This window comes from Diaphorina citri, unplaced genomic scaffold (genome assembly GCF_000475195.1).
Source record: "Diaphorina citri unplaced genomic scaffold, Diaci psyllid genome assembly version 1.1 scaffold971, whole genome shotgun sequence".
Lineage (NCBI taxonomy): Eukaryota > Metazoa > Arthropoda > Insecta > Hemiptera > Psyllidae > Diaphorina > Diaphorina citri.
This window is the reverse complement of record NW_007378402.1, coordinates 51,369-71,946: the sequence shown is the minus strand read 5'-3', so window position 1 is coordinate 71,946 and position 20,578 is coordinate 51,369. Positions and strand designations below refer to the sequence as shown.

The 20,578-nt window shown below is 37.7% G+C and overlaps 1 protein-coding gene across 1 annotated transcript in view; it reads left to right on the top strand.

Moving 5' to 3' along the window:
- The window catches only part of LOC103513452, a 47,824-nt gene extending 28,834 nt beyond the window's left edge, over window positions 1-18,990 (top strand). The window contains exons 5-8 of the mRNA XM_026826640.1: window positions 13,153-13,161; window positions 13,808-13,872; window positions 15,008-15,097; window positions 18,940-18,990. Of these exons, the coding sequence (XP_026682441.1) occupies window positions 13,153-13,161; window positions 13,808-13,872; window positions 15,008-15,097; window positions 18,940-18,990 (215 nt within the window). The remainder of the gene's footprint in view (window positions 1-13,152; window positions 13,162-13,807; window positions 13,873-15,007; window positions 15,098-18,939) is intronic.
- Window positions 18,991-20,578: the final 1,588 nt, after the last annotated feature.

Genomic DNA, 20,578 nt, shown 5'->3' with positions numbered 1-20,578 from the left:
TTTTTTTTTTTTTTTTAACAAGTTTCCATTTATATTTGATTGACAAAAAACTCAGAACATACATTTTTCATATAAATGTTATACCCATCCGTATAAGCAGAGCTTGTGCCACGGATGGGGAATTATCATCAAAATCTCAAACAGTGATGAGGATATACCTACATACCTAGTACGTATTAAGGTAGAAACACCATCACGTCACGTCACGTGAGCTCATGGGAAGTCAGAAAGATGTGGTTCAAAGTTCGAGGTCAGTGTAGAGCTGTAGAGCTCGTATCGTGGACCAAATCATCAACTATGTATAATATGGCAGAACTTTGAACCACATCTCTCTGACGTAACATGACTCCACGTGATGTCACATGAGTTCACGTAACGTGATGGTAATGTGTTTCTACCTGAAGACCCACAACTTCTTGATGAACTTTTTGCTCTTGACCAACCTCTTGCTGAAAAAGGGCTCACAAAGTCGGATTACACAAGTAAGGTCTCGTACAGTTGACAGAATAAACCTGAATAAAATAAATTAGATTACCTTTACTTAATGTAATAGGAAGTAATAATAATCTTAGGTATAAATCAATTATTTCCATTGACGCATCGACGTTACATTTTGTTTAAGGTCCATTTTCCAACTACGCTACGGCGCGAACGACATGCATAAAACATACTTAGTTAAAGCGCCTAAATATGTAGAAAAAAGAACAAATAGCTAAAGGGGATGTGAGCGCACGGCTGGGCCAAACAATTTTTTGCTCTATTTAGGTAATCCTGGTCGTAAGTAATCAAATTTGCTATTTCAAAAAGTCTCTGTTAGTTAAGAAAAAAAAGAAGATACAATCTGGCAGGCTTTTCCATCAAAAACTTCCATCAAATAAGAATTATTCACTTGCGTACCTACTCTCAAAGCCACGAAAGCTCTCATGTCACGCGGCGCGCCGCAGGAAAACTCCCACGAATTTAATTAATCGGCCAAGCTATCATTTTGAACATGAGCGTGGACAATTATCTATCATAAAAAAATGCTTGAAATTTATAGTTCAGGGCGTTTTCTGTATTTCCGTTGAAATTAACTGCGTGATATTAATCATTCCTGTGTTGAGAGGGCAAGGAGCTTCTAACTTGAAGCACACACGATCTAATTAGACAGTGCCGGATAGCGGCAGGGTGAAATTCTTTAAACATAATATTACTTTGGAATAAGAGAAGTTACTTTATTCAACATTAGATGTACGATATGTTTACATTAAATTTCTGAAATAAGCATAGGATCATTCCTGTGTTGAGAGGGCAAGGAGCTTCTAACTTGAAGCACACACGATCTAATTAGACAGTGCCGGATAGCGGCAGGGTGAAATACTTTAAACATATATCGCACTTATGCAAGAACGTAACTTCTTCAATTACTTTGGAATAAGAGAGGTTACTTTATTCAACATTAGATGTACGATATGTTTACATTAAATTTCTGAAATAAGCATAGGTATTAGGTAAGTATGTTAACGAACAGACTAACCCCATCTTATATACGTACACGGAAATACTTGATTTTCTCGAGGTAGGTACTTGATTTTCTTTCAGATGTTCACATTTTCTCTCTTCTTCTTCTTCTTCTTCTTCTTCTTCTTCTTCTTCTTCTTCTTCTGAAGTTAAACAACGTTGAACGTGGTTGGTATGCGGATGGGTGACCATTTGGTAATTGCGTACTCCTGGATTTTCCCTGACCCACTCAGGCTGGGTAGGCGGGTAATATAACTTGTCACTGAATGGATGCTAAAAACACCCCGTCAGTAAGAGCCTTGGCAATCATACAGTGGTGTTAAGCTTCTATGAAAAAGAAAGGTGAATATTGTCAAGTTGAATTTTATTACGTATTCCGTATTCAACTTCATTCTTATTGAAGAAAGCCACTGATATGGACATTGAAAGAATTTTGAATAACTTGAATAATACCGGACCGGGAATTGATGTAAAGATATTACGCTGGGCTATGTTAGGTAATTAATGCTCACCTAATTTATGTATTTACCAGTTGGTAATTATGTTTGTTTTCATATTTCATTCTAACAAGGGTGGAATTTCATAATTTTCCTCAATAGTTACTAGGTGTACAAGGCCTCAGAGACAGTGCCTTTTGTTCAGAATAGATATTTAATTTTGTTTAATACCTACGTACATATACATTAAGAAAAGTAGGTTTTTTCGAATAATGAGGATTCTGGCTGGGGGACGTTAAACAGGGAGTAGACCAGCTCAGTCTGGCTGGGGGACTTTAAACAAGGAGTATACCAGCCTGAATTTCCCTTCCTAAAGAAATGGCAAAGGTTGAGAGGGAAGGGCATCCACTCGTAAAATTTGTAGCCTAAACCAAATGTCAGCCCAAAGCGATCACCCTAGTTAGGGCTGACTGAGAGGCCGACGAAAAACGCCGACCCCGTCTGTACACGGGAAAAGGTGAAGAATGAGGATCCTATTCATTGATCCTAAAAATCAAGGTGGAGAGTGAGAGAGAGAGGGAGGGAAAGAGAGAGAGAGATGTATAAATAGTTTAAATTCAGTAAAGACTAAAGTAAGTGAGGGAGTTATAAAAAAGAACTACTCTTTTCACTGAACTACTCAGTCAGTGAGTCATATCCTAAAACAGATAACTCACTAGTCACTTATGCCCTAGCCGAGAGGATAAGGAGGAACGAGAGTAGAGATCTAGTGAAGAAGGAATAAGACAGCTTGCTACAGTCTGAATGATCAAAGACCTCGGGTATTTACCTACGGCGGCCTTTGCAAAACTAAAAGAATAATAATAAAACATGATGTAAAGTGTCAATTAAGAAGACAACAATAACAACATACTACTGAATAAACCGCATGTCATAAGAGAACTCAAGAAGAAAACAGACACCAGAGCCTTTGACAAAAAGACAGTAAAGATATTACGCTGGGCTATGTTAGGTAATTAATGCTCACCTAATTTATGTATTTACCAGTTGGTAATTATGTTTGTTTTCATATCTCATTCTAACGAGGGTGGAATTTCATAATTTTCCTCAATAGTTACTAGGTGTACCAGGCCTCAGAGACAGAGTGCCTTTTGTTCAGAATAGATATTTAATTTTGTTTAATATCTAAATACAAGAAAAGTAGGTTTTTTCTAATAATGAGGATCCTATTCTTGTCTGGCTGGGGGACGTTAAACAGGGAGTAGACCAGCTCAGTCTGGCTGGGGGGACTTTAAACAAGGAGTATACCCTGTATACCAGCCTGAATTTCCCTTGCTAAAGAAATGGCAAAGGTTGAGAGGGAAGGGCATCCACTCGTAAAATTTGTAGCCAAAACCAAATGTCGGCCCAAAGCGATCACCCTAGTTAGGGCTGACTGAGAGGCTGACGAAAAACGCCGACCCCGTCTGTACACGGGATAAGGTGAAGAATGAGGATCCTATTCATTGATCCTAAAAATCAAGGTGGAGAGTGAGAGAGAGAGATGTATAAATAGTTTAAATTCAGTAAAGACTAAAGTAAGTGAGTGAGTTATAAAAAAGAACTGCTCTTTGCATTTGAACTACTCAGTCAGTGAGTCAGATCCTGAAACATGTAACTCACTAGTCACTTATGCCCTAGACTGTCCTAGAGGTTTAGAGATAGAGGGATTTATAGCTAGGACCTGACTCATGAACCGAGTAGTCCACTGAAAAGAGAAATACTTACTTTTTAAATAGGTATAACAACACTTTTTCATACTCACTCGATTTTAACACATCTTTAAGAGAGAGAGAGAGAGAGAGAGAGAGAGAGAGAGAGAGAGAGAGAGAGAGAGAGAGAGAGAGAGAGAGAGAGAGAGAGGAGGGATAAGGAGGACCGAGAGTAGAGATCTAGGTGAAGGAAGGAATAAGACAGCTTGGCTACAGTCTGAATGATCAAAGACCTGGGTATTTTACCTACGGCGGCCTTTTGCAAAACTAAAAGGAATAATAATAAACATTGATGTAAAGTGTCATTAAGAAGAGCAAACAATACAAACCATACTACTGAATAAACCGCATTGGTCATAGAGAACTCAAGAAGAAAACACAGAACCCAGAGCCTTGACAAAAAAGACAACTGATTTGCATAGAGAGAGATGGAATTTTTTTTTTTTTTTTTTTTTTTTTTTTTTTTTGCAATTTCTTTCTTAGGGTGTACCTAATTATTGTATTTGTCCCATATAGGTTACGAGTAATCATTCATGCTTAGTGTTTAGGATAGCATGAAATGTTTCTTGAACTTTGAAAATCATGAAGAGGTTTTGAAATCGAAAGAGTTTTTGGCACATCCACCAATTTTTCAAATTTTACTGTTAAATGCAGAATCACTGGAAGTTTGGCACATCCACCCAATTTTTCATTTTACTTTAAATCAAATCACTGGAGTTTGGTCACATCCAACCAATTTTCAATTTACTTTAAGTCAAATCACTGGAGTTTTGGCACATCCACCAATTTTCAATTTACTTTAAATCAAGTCCCACTGGAGTTTTGGCACATCACCATTTTTTATACTTCTTTAGGAAATCAATCAATGGAATCCTATTTCTCTTCCTCCATTTCGGATTCAATTAATCTTTGAATGCAAGAATTTTTATAGGCCATAGGTACTTAATTATAAAGTAGCTGCGAAGTATTTCTAACGATTAACATATTATTAGTCTTTTAATTCCCAAGCTCTGTACAACAAGGTTCAGCAGGGATCCTGTATGTTCAATTCGTTTGGATTTTTCTTTCTCCTTTTATATCTTTTAATTCTTAAGTTTTCATTTTCACCCTTCTCAGAAGGCCTTTGTTCGAGCTCCCATTGTCAGCAAGATATTTTTGTTATTTTTTTTGTTTTTTCTTTTTTTGTTCTTAATATTTTTTTTTTTTTTTTTTTTTTTTTTAATTTCAAGTGTTTATAATGGGCGTGGTAGACATTTTGGGGTTGGCGATGTTTAATTCAATAAATACTCTTTCCTCTTTTACTTTTTTTTTATTATTATATGATTTTTTATGATTTGTTATTATTTTTTAATCTGTGTGTCGTATTACAAATCGGTTGTTTTTTGTAGCCGATTTTATAAGGGCGACCGCTTGTCCTTTGGTCTTTGGATCCGATTTTATTAAAGGTGATGCTATTTTGGCTTCGAAAGATATACATAGGTTTCGTGTAAAATTGAGCTTAAATTAAAAGATCTAGATACATATTTGACCAGTGCCCAGAAATTGGAGTCTTAATTTGTCACAATACCTTACAAATCGGTTGTTTTTTGTAGCCGATTTTATAAGGGCGACCGCTTGTCCTTTGGTCTTTGGATCCGATTTTATTAAAGGTGATGCGATTTTGGCTTCGAAAGATAGGTTTCGTGTAAAATTGAGCTTAAATTAAAAGATCTAGATACATATTAAAAACTAGTGCCCAGAAATTGGAGCCTTAATTTGTCACAATAGTCAGTCCAGCCTCGTGTGAAACGATTACGACCGTGTGTTGCCAGCCTAACTGGAGGTGGAGATTGGACGTACATAATAACCGGTGGAGGTGTTCCCATCCATGGAGGTGGGAGGTAAATTGATATTTATTCAAGCCAAATGGAAAGGTACTTAACACGCTTTATTGCCCGCTCTGCGTGTAGATTAACCCTTTGTTAACATACGTCCACAAATATAGTTTTCTATGAATCCTAATCCACCTTCTGCATGGCTGAAAGGTACTTAACACGCTTTATTGCCCGCTCTGCGTGTAGATTAACCCTTTGTTAACATACGTCCACAAATATAGTTTTCTATGAATCATAATCCACCTTCTGCATGGCTGTACTAGAACGAGGATGTACATTTTACAACTTCGAGGCCACTCAGACTGGGTGAGGTTAGTGTGAGGATTGAGGAGGAGGGTATAGTTTGTCGCCAAATGGTGTGTAAAATTGCCGTCAATAAAAACCTTAGCACTTATTCAGTGGTTTTAAACCTCTATCACTATCAAACAAAACATTACATTTATTAAGGTGTGTCCACACATAAGCTGTACTAGAACGAGGATGTACATTTTACAACTTCGAGGCCACTCAGACTGGGTGAGGTTAGTGTGAGGATTGAGGAGGAGGGTATATAGTTTGTCGCCAAATGGTGTGTAAAATTGCCGTCAATAAAAACCTTAGCACTTATTCAGTGGTTTTAAACCTCTATCATGCACTATCAAACAAAACATTATATTTATTAGGGTGTGTCCACACATAGTCGACTGGCCATCGGTCGACATCGTCTGAAACCGTACACTGCCTCGACAACATAGATTCACCTCGTCGATCGACGGTCGTCGACTATGTGTGGATACAACTTTACTGATTCATATTCATAACTGAACTAAACCGTCAAATATTGGCGTTTTATCTTGGCTAATAAAAAAACCTTGGCCATCGGTCGACATCGTCTGAAACCGTACACTGCCTCGACAACATAGATTCACCTCGTCGATCGACGGTCGTCGACTATGTGTGGTTTACTGATTCATATTCATAACTGAACTAAACCGTCAAATATTGGCGTTATATCTTGGCTAATAAAAAAAAAAAACTCTCAGAGCGGTCAAAGTGTTAACATCCCCTCCCCCTCTTCTCGTGTCCCCATTTGGCAACATTGCGTAGTAATGGCTGCCGCTGACTCCTATAATGAAGACGTATGATGTAACAATGTTCCCAGTCAGCATTTACTGCTGCTCCAGCTAGTGGTTTGCTCTAAAGCAGTAAAAATAAATTATTGAAATTGCTCCAATGTATAGGATGTCCCAAAAGTTTACTACAACATCTGTATACTGTACTACAATAGAATTACTACAAAATGTACCAGAGATGACCTGACTGTTTGTACCCCAGCAGCCATCAAAGTTGAAGAGTCCTGGAAAAACACCATCTAACATTCATATGAGAAGCCTTGAACACCGATAAGTACTTACTTACTTACTTTCCGTGTCCGGAAACAAACTTGAACATCAGATCTTGAATTTCCAGAAATTGGCAACGTGGATGGCTTTTGGGTTTGCTTGCATGAGGTCTTCTTGTGTACGTATAAGTAAGTAACTACAATATCGGATCTGAAATATCCGAGGAAGACCCATATTTTTGAACGCCTGATTCAATCCTCATTGTTTCTCGAGATAGAAATGAAAATCGGTCAAAGGAAGATCATTTAACTGTAGATTTCAAAAACGAAATTCAAAACTGAGTTCTCGTATTCTCGAAAAGACTCGCATTCTTCTTAGATAATTTACAGTCCTTCAAAACTTATGGCTTATGGGGATATACATACCTTTACTTGGATTTCTAGGACATAATTCATAATTTCTTTATTGGCAATAATTTACAGGACATACTGTAGAGTGTAGAATGGTAAATACAAGGATGTTCAAACCTATACCTACTAAGTATGTATAACTTCTGGGATATACTGTAAAACAGTAATATCAAGAAGGTTGGGACAGGGGAGGAGGAAGCTTTTAAGCTCAATTTATGAGGGCAGGCCGGTTTAATATCGGGAAGGTATTTTACGAGCTATAAACGTATTTAGCTTTTTCCCGAGGATATTTATTACGAGCTGTTTTTCAATTGGGAAGAGAGTGAGCTTATGTAGATTATGAAGGGTACTAAAGTACTAATAATAGTACAAACCTATACTGCTCGAATATAGAGTCCCGTTAACCCAGCAGTAATATTCTGGCATTATCGTGGTCAAATTCTCAAACAATTTTGAGGATAAAATTCTATGTTTGGGATTGAACCCACGCCCTCCTGATTACCAGGCGAGGCTTTTGACCACTACACCACCAAAAGGCAGGTACTGTATGGATAGTTACACAAGAGAAAAGCTTCAGACCAAGGTGTCACACGATCTGAGCGTGAGTGTCTGTCATAATATTACATAATAGTTAGGTATTGCGAAGTACGAAAAATGGTCCTATCCAAACTAGCCAATAATAATAATAATAATAATAATAATAATAATAATAATAATAATAATAATAATAATAATAATAATAATAATAATAATAATAATAATAATAATAATAATAATAATAATAATAATAATAATAATAATAATAATAATAATAATAATAATAATAATAATAATAATAATAATAATAATAATAATAAAAAATACCTACAACAAAATGAAAATAATATTAATAATAATAATAATAATAATAATAATAATAATAATAATAATAATAATAATAAATAAAAGCAAATAAAATCCTGCATAATGCACTCGCCCGTTGGTTTTTGTAAAACAAAAGATCCCAGCTTTTGATTTGGAATTGAGAGACACAAAAGCTGAACAATTCGAATTTTTTATTCAAATTAAATAAAAAAGCAATTAATACGGGACCTGCTTAATTATGAGTGAACAGTAGCTGAACCAAATGTAGGCCGTGTTGCCAAAGAAGCCCCCTTCTGATAAATTAAGAGCTTAAAGTTAAAGTGGTGTATGTAATCTTAATGTTTGAAGTTGGAATACTAAAGTGTCAATATTGTGGTCAAATTGTCCAATAATATAGAGGGTAATATTTTGTATCCCATCGGGGATTGAATCCGCGCCTTCCTGATTACCAGGCAAGCGCCCGAAGTAGGTATAGGTGCGTCCAGATTCCATACTGCGGCCACTTTTGAGACACCTAGCCTATTCACCTTTTTTAATTAATTTGATAAATTAAAGAGCGATAATTGTTGTATTCAAGTCTCCTGATTTTTTATGTCTTTTCCTGTGACAGCTATTTAAATAAATAGAAGACTAATAGAAGAATGCATATATTGTAAAAATTCTGAATTATATATTTATCTATTACCTATTTACATAAATATTATTGTTCTGTGGTGTTCCATCCTCACTTCCAGATTTTAATTTATTTATTTTTTATTTATTTACATATTTTTTTAAAAAAAAAAAAAAAAAAAAAAAAAAAAAAAAAATACAGTGTCTCCGTCTTCCAGTAGCTCAACGTTGGACTTGTAATCCGGGGGTCTAGGGTTTGAGACTTCGATTCCCACTAGCGACATTTCAGTAGGGCCATATTGAGGCGTGGACATTTGGAAAGCTTTGCTCAACAATCAGCCAGCCGTACATACCTTTGCCAGCCTGGTTAGATGGCAAGCTAACACGTCCCTCTTGTAAACACTCTGGTAGCGATTTCGATTTCCGCCCGGAGCGTATTCTATTTCTATCCTAAACAGGTAATAGTAGAAACAAACTTGAACATCAGATCTTGAATTTCCAGAAATTGGCAACGTGGATGGCTTTTGGGTTTGCTTGCATGAGGTCTTCTTGTGTACGTATAAGTAAGTAACTACAATATCGGATCTGAAATATCCGAGGAAGACCCATATTTTTGAACGCCTGATTCAATCCTCATTGTTTCTCGAGATAGAAATGAAAATCGGTCAAAGGAAGATCATTTAACTGTAGATTTCAAAAACGAAATTCAAAACTGAGTTCTCGTATTCTCGAAAAGACTCGCATTCTTCTTAGATAATTTACAGTCCTTCAAAACTTATGGCTTATGGGGATATACATACCTTTACTTGGATTTCTAGGACATAATTCATAATTTCTTTATTGGCAATAATTTACAGGACATACTGTAGAGTGTAGAATGGTAAATACAAGGATGTTCAAACCTATACCTACTAAGTATGTATAACTTCTGGGATATACTGTAAAACAGTAATATCAAGAAGGTTGGGACAGGGGAGGAGGAAGCTTTTAAGCTCAATTTATGAGGGCAGGCCGGTTTAATATCGGGAAGGTATTTTACGAGCCAGTAAAAATAAATTATTGAAATTGCTCCAATGTATAGGATGTCCCAAAAGTTTACTACAACATCTGTATACTGTACTACAATAGAATGGTAATATCAAGGATGTTCAAACCTACATACTATGTATAACTTCTGGGATATACTGTAAAACAGTAATATCAAGAAGGTTGGGACAGGGGAGGAAGAAGCTTTTAAGCTCAATTTATGAGGGCAGGCCGGTTTAATATCGGGAAGGTATTTTACGAGTTATAAACGTATTTAGCTTTTTCCCGAGGATATTTATTACGAGCTGTTTTTCAATTGGGAAGAGAGTGAGCTTATGTAGATTATGAAGGGTACTAAAGTACTAATAATAGTACAAACCTATACTGCTCGAATATAGAGTCCCGTTAACCCAGCAGTAATATTCTGGCATTATCGTGGTCAAATTCTCAAACAATTTTGAGGATAAAATTCTATACTTGGGATTGAACCCACGCCCTCCTGATTACCAGGCGAGGCTTTTGACCACTACACCACCAAAAGGCAGGTACTGTATGGATAGTTACACAAGAGAAAAGCTTCAGACCAAGGTGTCACACGATCTGAGCGTGAGTGTCTGTCATAATATTACATAATAGTTAGGTATTGCGAAGTACGAAAAATGGTCCTATCCAAACTAGCCAACTACAAGTGGCGAATTAGATAATATCACGGGCATTTGTATCTGATAGTTGAGCCCCAATCCCAATTCGAACAGCCTCCACTGAGCTGTTCCCTCCCACATGGGTAATATCATAATGCATCTTATTCTGCCAGCTACTTATCTTTATAAAGCGGTAGAAAAATTGAAACTACCCCCGCGGGCCAAGTTGTGATGCATAGCATCCTGAAATAAAAACCGAAAATTGGGAAGAGAGTGAGCTTATGTAGATTATGAAGGGTACTAAAGTACTAATAATAGTACAAACCTATACTGCTCGAATATAGAGTCCCTTTAAGCCAGCAGTAATATTCTGGCATTATTGTGGTCAAATTCTCAAACAATTTTGAGGATAAAATTCTATGTTTGGGATTGAACCCACGCCCTCCTGATTACCAGGCGAGGCTTTTGACCACTACACCACCAAAAGGCAGGTACTTTATGGATAGTTACACAAGAGAAAAGCTTCAGACCAAGGTCTCTCACACGATCTGAGCGTGAGTGTCTGTCATAATATTATTACATAATAGTAGGTATTGCGAAGTACGAAAAATGGTCCTTCTTTTGATGAAATTGGATCTTGAAAAAGTTCGTCCAGTTCAGACTTATGTGGCGTATGGTACAGGTGGGCCAATAAATGGTACGTTGTTCAGGTGGGCGAATAAATGGTACACTTACCCTACATAGGTATTTTTATTCTTTTCATATACCTTCCTATACCAAACTTGTCAACACTATTCAAAACCCCAATGAATAAAGCCCATTTGCTATATGGTTTGTTGATTTTTATTTCAATTAGGTAAATTAGACATTTTAAATGGGTATAAAACCAAATTATGGTTGAGTTGTTAGGTACATAGTACATACATTACTAAGACTACATAAGTAGGTACATATAGGCAATAGGTAGGTACCAGTTTTGTTCCCCTAATTGGACAATTTATAAATAATTTGTGGTTTCTTTTATAGTTCATTTGGTGTTTGTATACTTTTGTAGTTTCAAAGGATGCTTGTGCTTGTATTGATTTTTTTGTTCTTCTTCTTCTTCTTCTTCTTCTTCTTCTTCTTCTCCTTCTCCTTCTTCTTCTTCTTCTTCTTCTTCTTCTTCTTCTCTTCCTGTGATTCCTCTTCTTCTCTTTTCCCTCCCCCTCTTCTTTCTCACAACAGTATAGGTACCTATAATATACATAAAATGTGTATGTGTACAAATGATATAAACGGAAAGGTTGAACAAAATGTACAAATAATATTAAAATGGGGAAAATGTAGCAAAGGCCAAAAGAAAATGGTGGATCACGGGATTGATTGTGTGAAGGTGTGAGTGTAGGTGAGGGTGTCACGGGAGGAATATTGAACAAAATAAATAAATATGAAACAGAAAAATATTTTCACCCAGTTCCTCCAATCAAAATGACAAGAATTGGAAATATGGGGAGGAAAATACACATGAGAAGAACTCTTTAGTTTAGGTTTAGGCCCGTTTACACTTGTGAGTTTCATCCAATTTTTTCCGAATGTCCTGTAGGCAATGCAATTTAAATATTAGTGTTCCCACTTGCGCACGACACGATTTTTTTCCGAACGACAAGTGGAAACGGACCTTAACATTAAACGATCCTCTGTAGTTCAGTTGTTAGCGACTTTATTCCTTTTGACCGGCTGATGTCACGCTTTTGTAAATGCAGTTTTTTGTGTTATTAAGTTAGTCACAAGTTTGATGCTCACTGCAGCACTAACCGAAAAAAGTAATAAAGCAGGAAAAATAATAAAGAAAATAAAGATTGATAAAGCAGGGGAAATAAATTGAAAATAAAGATTGATAAGGAAGGGAATAGGAGATAAAGAAACGGAACGTTAATTTTAATTTGTGACCAGGTTGGTAATAATGCGTCGAGACCAAGAGAAAATGGAGAATTTGGAAAATTGAGACATTTTTGTAACGGAGGTGTTACACTCCATTTGCCGACAAGCTATCCGCCTACTCAAATTACCCTCAGTCAGCCAGAGTCGGGATGGGAAAAGCCAGCACGCGATTGCCCAAATGGTCACCCATCCGGATACTAACCACGCCCAACGTTGCTTAACTTCCATGATTCACGGGGAAATGGTACATTCAACGTGCTATCGCCTCTAACACATGTCTCACTGTTGACAATTTGTTCCTGTGGGACAAACAAAAGACCCATGTGGGCTGTCATAGCTACTCATTTTCCTCACGAGGCTGAGTGGGCCCCGCAACAGCCAGTCACGAAATCAATCATTTGCATGATACAAATTTCTCGAACCCGGGTCTCCCGCGTAGTATAAGCTGATCAAGCAATCCTGTTGTAATGTCTCATGTCTCCCAACGATTTACCTTTTTGTTAGTTAACCTTCGTTGTATAATAATAAATAAATTTAAAAAAAAAACTGATAAAAAGAAAATCACCCTAATAAGAAAATGGGAAAAATTAATTTGAGGAAAATCTCCTCCCCCCCTTTCGCCTAATCTAAAGTAATAAAGTAATTACTTTACAATTACATCCACAGTAATATTATGATGTTTTAATCTTCTCCATTCACCCTCACTCTTGAATTTTCCCCGTCCCTTTATCCCTCTCCCTCCCCTGTCCTTATCTTTCACCCTACCCTCATTTCTACCCCCACTCTTTCTTTCAGTGGCGTGTGGTGAGATGGGCAAAAGGGGAAGCTATATGAACCCACATAAACATTTATAGAGTATGTTCTCCAAACCCCTAACAGTATCTAGGTATATCGATCTGCTGGTGGTCTTCAGGTTTGAACCACCAAGTGGCAGTGGTAAGAAGGGGAGTTTGAGAAAAAATAATAATGGTGCTTACTCCAGAAGTCCCTTTACGCCAGCAGTAATCTACTACCAACTAAGCTAACTAGGCTGGCGATTTTAAGGGTTTGATACAGGGAACTGTAACAACGGAGGTCTTATAGTCCCGAAATCGAAGAGACAAGGAGAAAAGAAAAGAGAAAGCCAATGAAATTAGTGGAGGTTAAGATGTATTAAGGAGGAAGATAATGTTAAAGGAGGTAGAGAAGGAGGCAGTAATCTACTACCTACTACTATTATTGTGGTAAAATTCTTAAAGTTCCATGCCTTGGCTGGGATTGAACCCACGCCCTCCTGTTTAACAGACGAGCGTCTTGACCACTGCACCACCGAAGCAGGTAATAACAAATAAATTAAATAAAAAACTGTAGAGAAGTGGTATACCTAAGTATACCTACAAATTTTTGGGCCTAAACCGCAAGAACTTCCAATTTGTAGATATTTTCAATAGATTTTATCTACCACTTTTAGGGGCCCCTAAATACCTTCCCCCCAATGGCTCTGCAGCCCTAGATTCCAAGAATGATCCGCCCCTGGTTTCCTCACATCAAACTTCAAAGCTTTTATGCTGTTTCTCCTATATTATCTCTGCTGCTTCATATATGAAGTAATACTTAATGTTAAGTCGCCTATGAAGTCAATTAGACCCAGGTATAACTCCCTCCCTACGAATATATGACCATTAGAATTTCATATAGGGAGTGTGTGAGAGAGAGAGAGGAATGAGTGAGAGGGAGAAAGAGAGAATGAGGGGGAGGTGAAAAAGAAAGAGAGAGATTAAAATTGAAAGAATGAGTAAGAGAGGAGGGTTAGTTAATAAGGTATAAATAGACCAAGAGAGAGGGAAGGGGAGAGGTGAAAAGGGAGCGAGAGAGATGAACGAATGAAGAGAGAAATAGAGAAACAGAGAGGGAAGGAGAACAAAGGTATGAATGAGCGAGAGAGAGAAAGAATGAGAAATGGATGACTAAAGAGTTTTTTATGAACGCCGTGTAAATATTTAACTATGCAATGTGCAACCTATCTAATATTGGTGGAGATGTCAAATTTGCCTTTTTTTTAGAGTGATTATAGTTCAAGGTTTTATTGAGCAAAATTTACGAATTAACATAGGTACATATGCACAAAATTAACATAGGTAGGTACATATTAAAAAAAAAATGCCTTATCCTAATAGTACCTACATAGGTACTATTAGGATTAGGTACTATGCCTTATCCTAATAGTACCTACATAGGTACTATTAGGATACCTATGTAGGTACTATTAGGATTATTGGGTAGATAGTAGATTTTTATTTTACCATGATTTTACTGATTTCATTTTCTACATACTATTAGGATTATTGGGTAGATAGTAGATTTTTATTTTACCATGATTTTACTGACTTCATTTTCTTTTTTTTTTCTGTACAGTTCACTGAACCCCGAGTGTAGTGATACAAAATCGTTTGATGTACTTTGTATGAGTCAAATTTTGTAACTCACTTTTGAGTCAATTTTACTGGGCGTGCCCTAATACAAAATCGTTTGATGTACTTTGTATGAGTCAAATTTTGTAACTCACTTTTGAGTCAATTTTACTGGGCGTGCCCTAAATTCTTTTTTTTTCTAGCCTTTTTATTTTGAACAAATATCTAATATTATTTTATGTGTATGTTTGGTGTTTCAGAATCGCCTACTCCGACTGCAAGACACAGTATCTCATCTGCACGCGGAAAATCAGGCCTTGAAACGACAAATACGAAGTTTAGAAGTTACGGTAAGTCCTTGGTTCGATACCCACCAATGAAAAAATCTTTTCATGTGAGTATGTATAAGTATTAGCATTGCTTTATCTAGACTGTCAGCTTAGAACAAGTTGTCAGCCCCCATACACAAAAAGCCCAGTCCAAGGCTTAGGTGAGGGGCAAGTGCCCCAAAAGATGGGTTAAGCTTATCAGATGGGCGATAAGAGACACAATATTTCCCACATAGGTGCTGGGTCAACACAAGAACACCTGATGTTCACCCAGATTTTTTTTTTTTTTTTTTTCAATTGGATTTTTTGTTGTTTTAATTTCCTCTAATTTATAAAGAATTCTGGTATTTGTTTCATAATAATTCTGGTATTTATGGTTTTTGGGGGAGTAGTTCTTCGTTTTCCTCAAGCTGAGTGCATGCTGAGTTGCTGACAATGAGAGGGTGAAAAAAGACTGACTTCCTCCTAAAAACTCAGTAAAGAACGAGAGATTGCTGTTTACCCATTATTACTTTCCTTGTGTCAGCCTAGTTAGCTTGGTTGGTAGCGCGTCTGCCTTATAAGCGCTAGGCCGCGGGTTCGATTCCCGCCCTGGGCGGATTTTATGCTGAACGGATAATGTCCATTCTCTGAACGGCTGACTTTCTCCTATCCTGTCTTCCTTCTATCTTCGATTTCGGGACGATAAGACCTTAGCAGTTGAAGTTCTCTCTATCAAACCTAAAAAAAGGCAATAGGTAGGTACCTAGGTACATAAGTATACTATGTAATGTTCTTCCGTTATACAAATTAAATTATAAGAAACCCTACTAACACTCCTTGTATGTAGGTATTTAATTTCTTCTTCTTTTTATTTTCTGCTGCTATAAGTACATAATTCTTTCTCTTTAAAAAAAGGCAATAGGTAGGTACCTAGGTACATAAGTATACTATGTAATGTTCTTCCGTTATACAAATTAAATTATAAGAAACCCTAACTAACACTCCTTGTATGTAGGTATTTAATTTCTTCTTCTTTTTATTTTCTGCTGCTAGGTAAGTAATTCTTTCTCTCCTTCTTTATAAATAAAATAATAATACCTAAACAATCCTCTCAGGTTTCACACAAACCTTCTCAAATGCCGACACTTATTCTTGTATATTATTACCTACTTTAGGGTAAGTTCTAACAAACTTCTAGGGGGGGGGGGGGAAGAAGACTGAAGTCAGCTGGTTAAAAAATAACAGAAAACACAGTATAAAATATGCAATATGCCCACAAAGCATTTAATGATAATAATAACAGTGCTTATTTTTACTGCTCGCATAGGACTGAAAAGTCCCTTTACTATAGCAGTAGGCTACTATTGTGGTCAAATTCTCAAATTATATTGAGGATAAAATTCCATACCTCGGCTGGGATTGAACCCACATCTTGACCACTACACCACCGAGGCAGGTGGTGTAGCAGGGGGAAGAGGTAATGAGCCGCAGGTTTAATGGACAAAAAGATCATTTAACAAAAAAAAAAAAAATGAAAGCATTTAATGATTAGAAAGATCAACTAAACTTCCACTCAACTTTTCTTCAAGCTCGAGTTGGCTTTCACAATAGAGGACATTCTAGACGTCCCTAGACACTGATCATCTGGCGGTTGAGTAGTCGTTTTCCAATCGAGGGGTCGCAAATGATGCTCCCGAGGGAGGAGAAGATTCCTGAAGAGAAGAGAAAGGAGGAGGGGTGGGAGGGGAGGGGTAATAGTCTGAACAAATACTGAACTACATGTTTATACTGAGGGAGTAAGAATAGTAAGATTATGAGGCAATTGCACATTGATGTATACCTACATACTATTAGGATTATTGGGTAGATAGTAGATTTTTATTTTACCATGATTTTACTGACTTAATGCTAAGTCGCCTTTTCTCTCTCTCTTAACTTTTTTGTATAAAAAGTAAAAAAAAAAAAAAAAATACAGTGTTTCCGTCTTCCAGTAGCTCAACGTTGGACTTGTAATCCGGGGGTCTAGGGTTTGAGACTTCGATTCCTAGTAGCGACATTTCAGTAGGGCCATTTTGAGGTGTAGACATTTGACAAGCTTTGCTCAACAATCAGCCAGCCGTACATACCTTTGCCAGCCTGGTTAGATGGCAAGCTAACACGTCTCCCTTGTAAACACTCTGGTAGCGATTTCGATCCCCGCCTGGAGCGTATTCTATTTCTATCCTAAACAGGTAATAGTAATAGTGCCAGCCTAGTTAGCTTAGTTGGTAGCGCGTCTGCCTTGTAAGCGCTAGGCCGCGGGTTCGATTCCCGCCCGGGGCGGATTTTATTCTGATGGGATAATATTCGTTCTCGGAACGGCTGGCTTTCTCCTATCCTGTCTTCCTCCTCTCTTCGATTTCGGGACGATAAGACCACATAGCAGTTACAGTTCCCTCTGTCAAACTTCTTCAAAAAAAAAATAGTAATAGTGCTTATTTTATACTGCTCGCATAGGACTGAACAGTCCTTTTACTCCAGCAGTAGGCTACGACTATTATTGTGGTCAAATTCTCAAATTATAATAGGACTGAAAAGTCCCTTTACTCCAGCAGTAGGCTACTACTATTATTGTGGTCAAATTCTCAAATTATATTGAGGATTCCATACCTCGGCTGGGATTGAACCCACGCCCTCCTGTTTACCAGGCGAGCGCCTTGACCACTACACCACCGAGGTAGGTAACATAGGTTTCTCTTCGATTTCAGAACGATAAGACCTCCCTTGTTGTTACAGTCTCCTCTATCAAACTTCTTCAAAAAGAAAGAAAAAAAAATATTTTATTTTATGCAGGCCATTTTTGTAGCACCCTGTATTGAACAGCAAAGCGGGCATTAAAAAAAAAAAAAAAACATAAACTGAGCACAATAGCTTTTGAAAAGCTTGATGTCCATACAATAATATGTTGTGTGATTAAAAAGAAGTCTCTTGTGATGTATGATAATGAATCACATAGCTTCGGGAGGACTGCGAGCTCAAAAGCCGTCTAAAAAAGAAGGAGGAGGAGGAGAAGAAGGAGGAGAAGAAGAAGAAGGAGGAGGAGAAGGAGGAGGAGAAGAAGAAGGAGGAGGAGAAGAAGGAGGAGAAGGAGAAGAAGAAGGAGGAGGAAAAGGAGAAGAAGGAGGAGAAGGAGAAGAAGGAGGAGGAGGAGGAGGAGAAGAAGAAGAAGGAGGAGGAAAAGGAGGAGGAGAAGGAGGAGGAGAAGGAGAAGGAAAGGAAGAAGAAGAGAAGGAGAAAGAGAGAAAGAAGAAAAAGTAATATCCGCCCCGGGCTCGATTCCCGCCCGAGGCGGATTTTATCCTGAAGGGATAAGGTTCGTTCCGGAACGGCTGGCTTTCTTCTGTCCTGTCTTCCTTATCTCTTCGATTTCGGCTCCATAAGACCGTAGCAGTTACAGTTCCCTCTATCAATCTTCTAGGGGGGGGGGGGGAGGAGAAGGAGAAAGCACAGACTGACGTCACCTGGTTAAAAATAACAGAAAACACAGTATAAAATATGCATATGCCACAAAGCGTTTAATGATACATACCTAACAGTGCTTATTTTTTACTGCTCGCATAGGACTGAAAAGTCCCCTTTACTATAGCAGTAGGCTACTATTGTAGACGTCAAATTCTCAAACATTATATTGAGAAAGGATAAAATTCCATACCTCGGCTGGGAATAGAACCCACATATTGAACCACTACACCACCGAGGCAGAGGTGGTGGTGTAGCAGGGGGAAGAGGTAATGAGCCGCAGGTTTAATGGACAAAAAGATCATTAACAAAAAAAAAAATGAAAGCATTAATGATTAGAAAGATCAACTAAAACCTCCACCTCTAAACCTTTTTCTTCAAAGCTCGAGTTGGCTTTCACAATAGATGAGGAACCATTCCTAGACGTCCCATAGACAACTGATCATCTGGCGGTTGAGTAGTGTTTTCCAATCGAGGGGTCGCAAATGATGCTCCCGAGGGAGGAGACAGATCCTCTGAAGGAGAAGAGAAAGGAGGATTTAGGGGTGGGAGGGGTAGGGGTAATAGTCTGAACAAATACTGAGAACTACATGTTTATACTCGAGGGAGTAAGATATAGTAAGATTATGAGGCAATGTGGCACATTGCTTACTTTTTTTTTTTGGAATAAAGTTGTTGGTGGGGGGTTTTTGTTTTTTTTTTTTTTTTTTTTTTTTGAACTGGCTCCTTTCACATTTAGGTTGCAAATTATTCAGTACAGATGTGAATAGAACACAAAACAGCAAAGGAAATTTGGCACTCTAAATGTGAAATGGCCCTAACTATTTCTTATACCATCCCAAAATTGAAGTTGAAGACAGGAGAAAACCAGGCATTCCGGGAACAAACCTTATCAGCTGTAGGTATATGATAAAGTTCGCCCCGGGCAATACTTGAACCGTCGTTGGCCTAGCACTTACAAGGCAGATGCGTTACCCTCCAAAGCTCCAACTAGACAAGCTATGGTTCCTTCTACCTTCTATCTACCAATGCAGAAATTATTATTATAAACTTCTCGCAAGTTGAAAGAGCCAAGTTAGAGTTCCCATGACCGCTGCCGAGTTCCCCAGCTGAATAGCGAGGGATATCCTTTGTGTGAAAAAGGCAGCGGCCCTCTTGTCTCCCGTAGATTCCATCAGTCGCTTCCCGATGTCTTTCAAGAACACCTTCGCATCGTATCGTCAGTATCGTCACACCAAGAAAGATGTTTCCCTGCTCCCATTAGAGGAAGCACCAGTGGCTTATGAAAATATTTATCAAGACATCTCAATTATAAACTATAAGGGTAAGTTAGAGGTACTTCACATCTCCCCCTCCTCTTAATAGGGGAGGGGGGATCTCAAGAAGAGAGAGGGGAAGCCAATGAGCCAGAACATAAATCTTTATTAGTAATTATTATGGAGAGAAAAAAATATTAGTGGAGATATTTTTCCCCCCACCCACCAGGAAAAAAGCTGAGGGCCCTCTTGAGTGTCCGCGATCTTTTTATTGTGGGTTTTTCTTCGCAAACGGCCCTAAAGGATGGGTTAAGCCTCTAAGGTTTGATAGAGGGAACTGTAACTGTAACTGAACTGACTGGTCTTATCGTCCCGAAATCGAAGGAAGACAGGATAGGAGAAAGTCAGCCGTTCCCTGAGCGTTATAACTGTTATGGATGAATCCCGCCCCGAAAAGGAATTCAGGGGATTATTGGATATGCCCAAGAGTTTCAATTTTTAATGGATCCATTCAAAATTAGTGGATGTGTCAAATGATTTTTTTTTTATTTTCTTTTTTAATTTCGATTCAAATTGCGGTCAAACGACATTTTGAGCAATATCCTGATTTAATTTTGATTTTACCTGAAAAATTTGTCGATTTTTATATATTGAGTGGCAATTTTTATTAATTTTATGATTATTATAGATTCCGGTAAGTAATGGCACTGAAGATGCCGCGACAGGTTTTCTCCCCTCTTCTATCTCAAGAGGAGAGAGGGGAAGC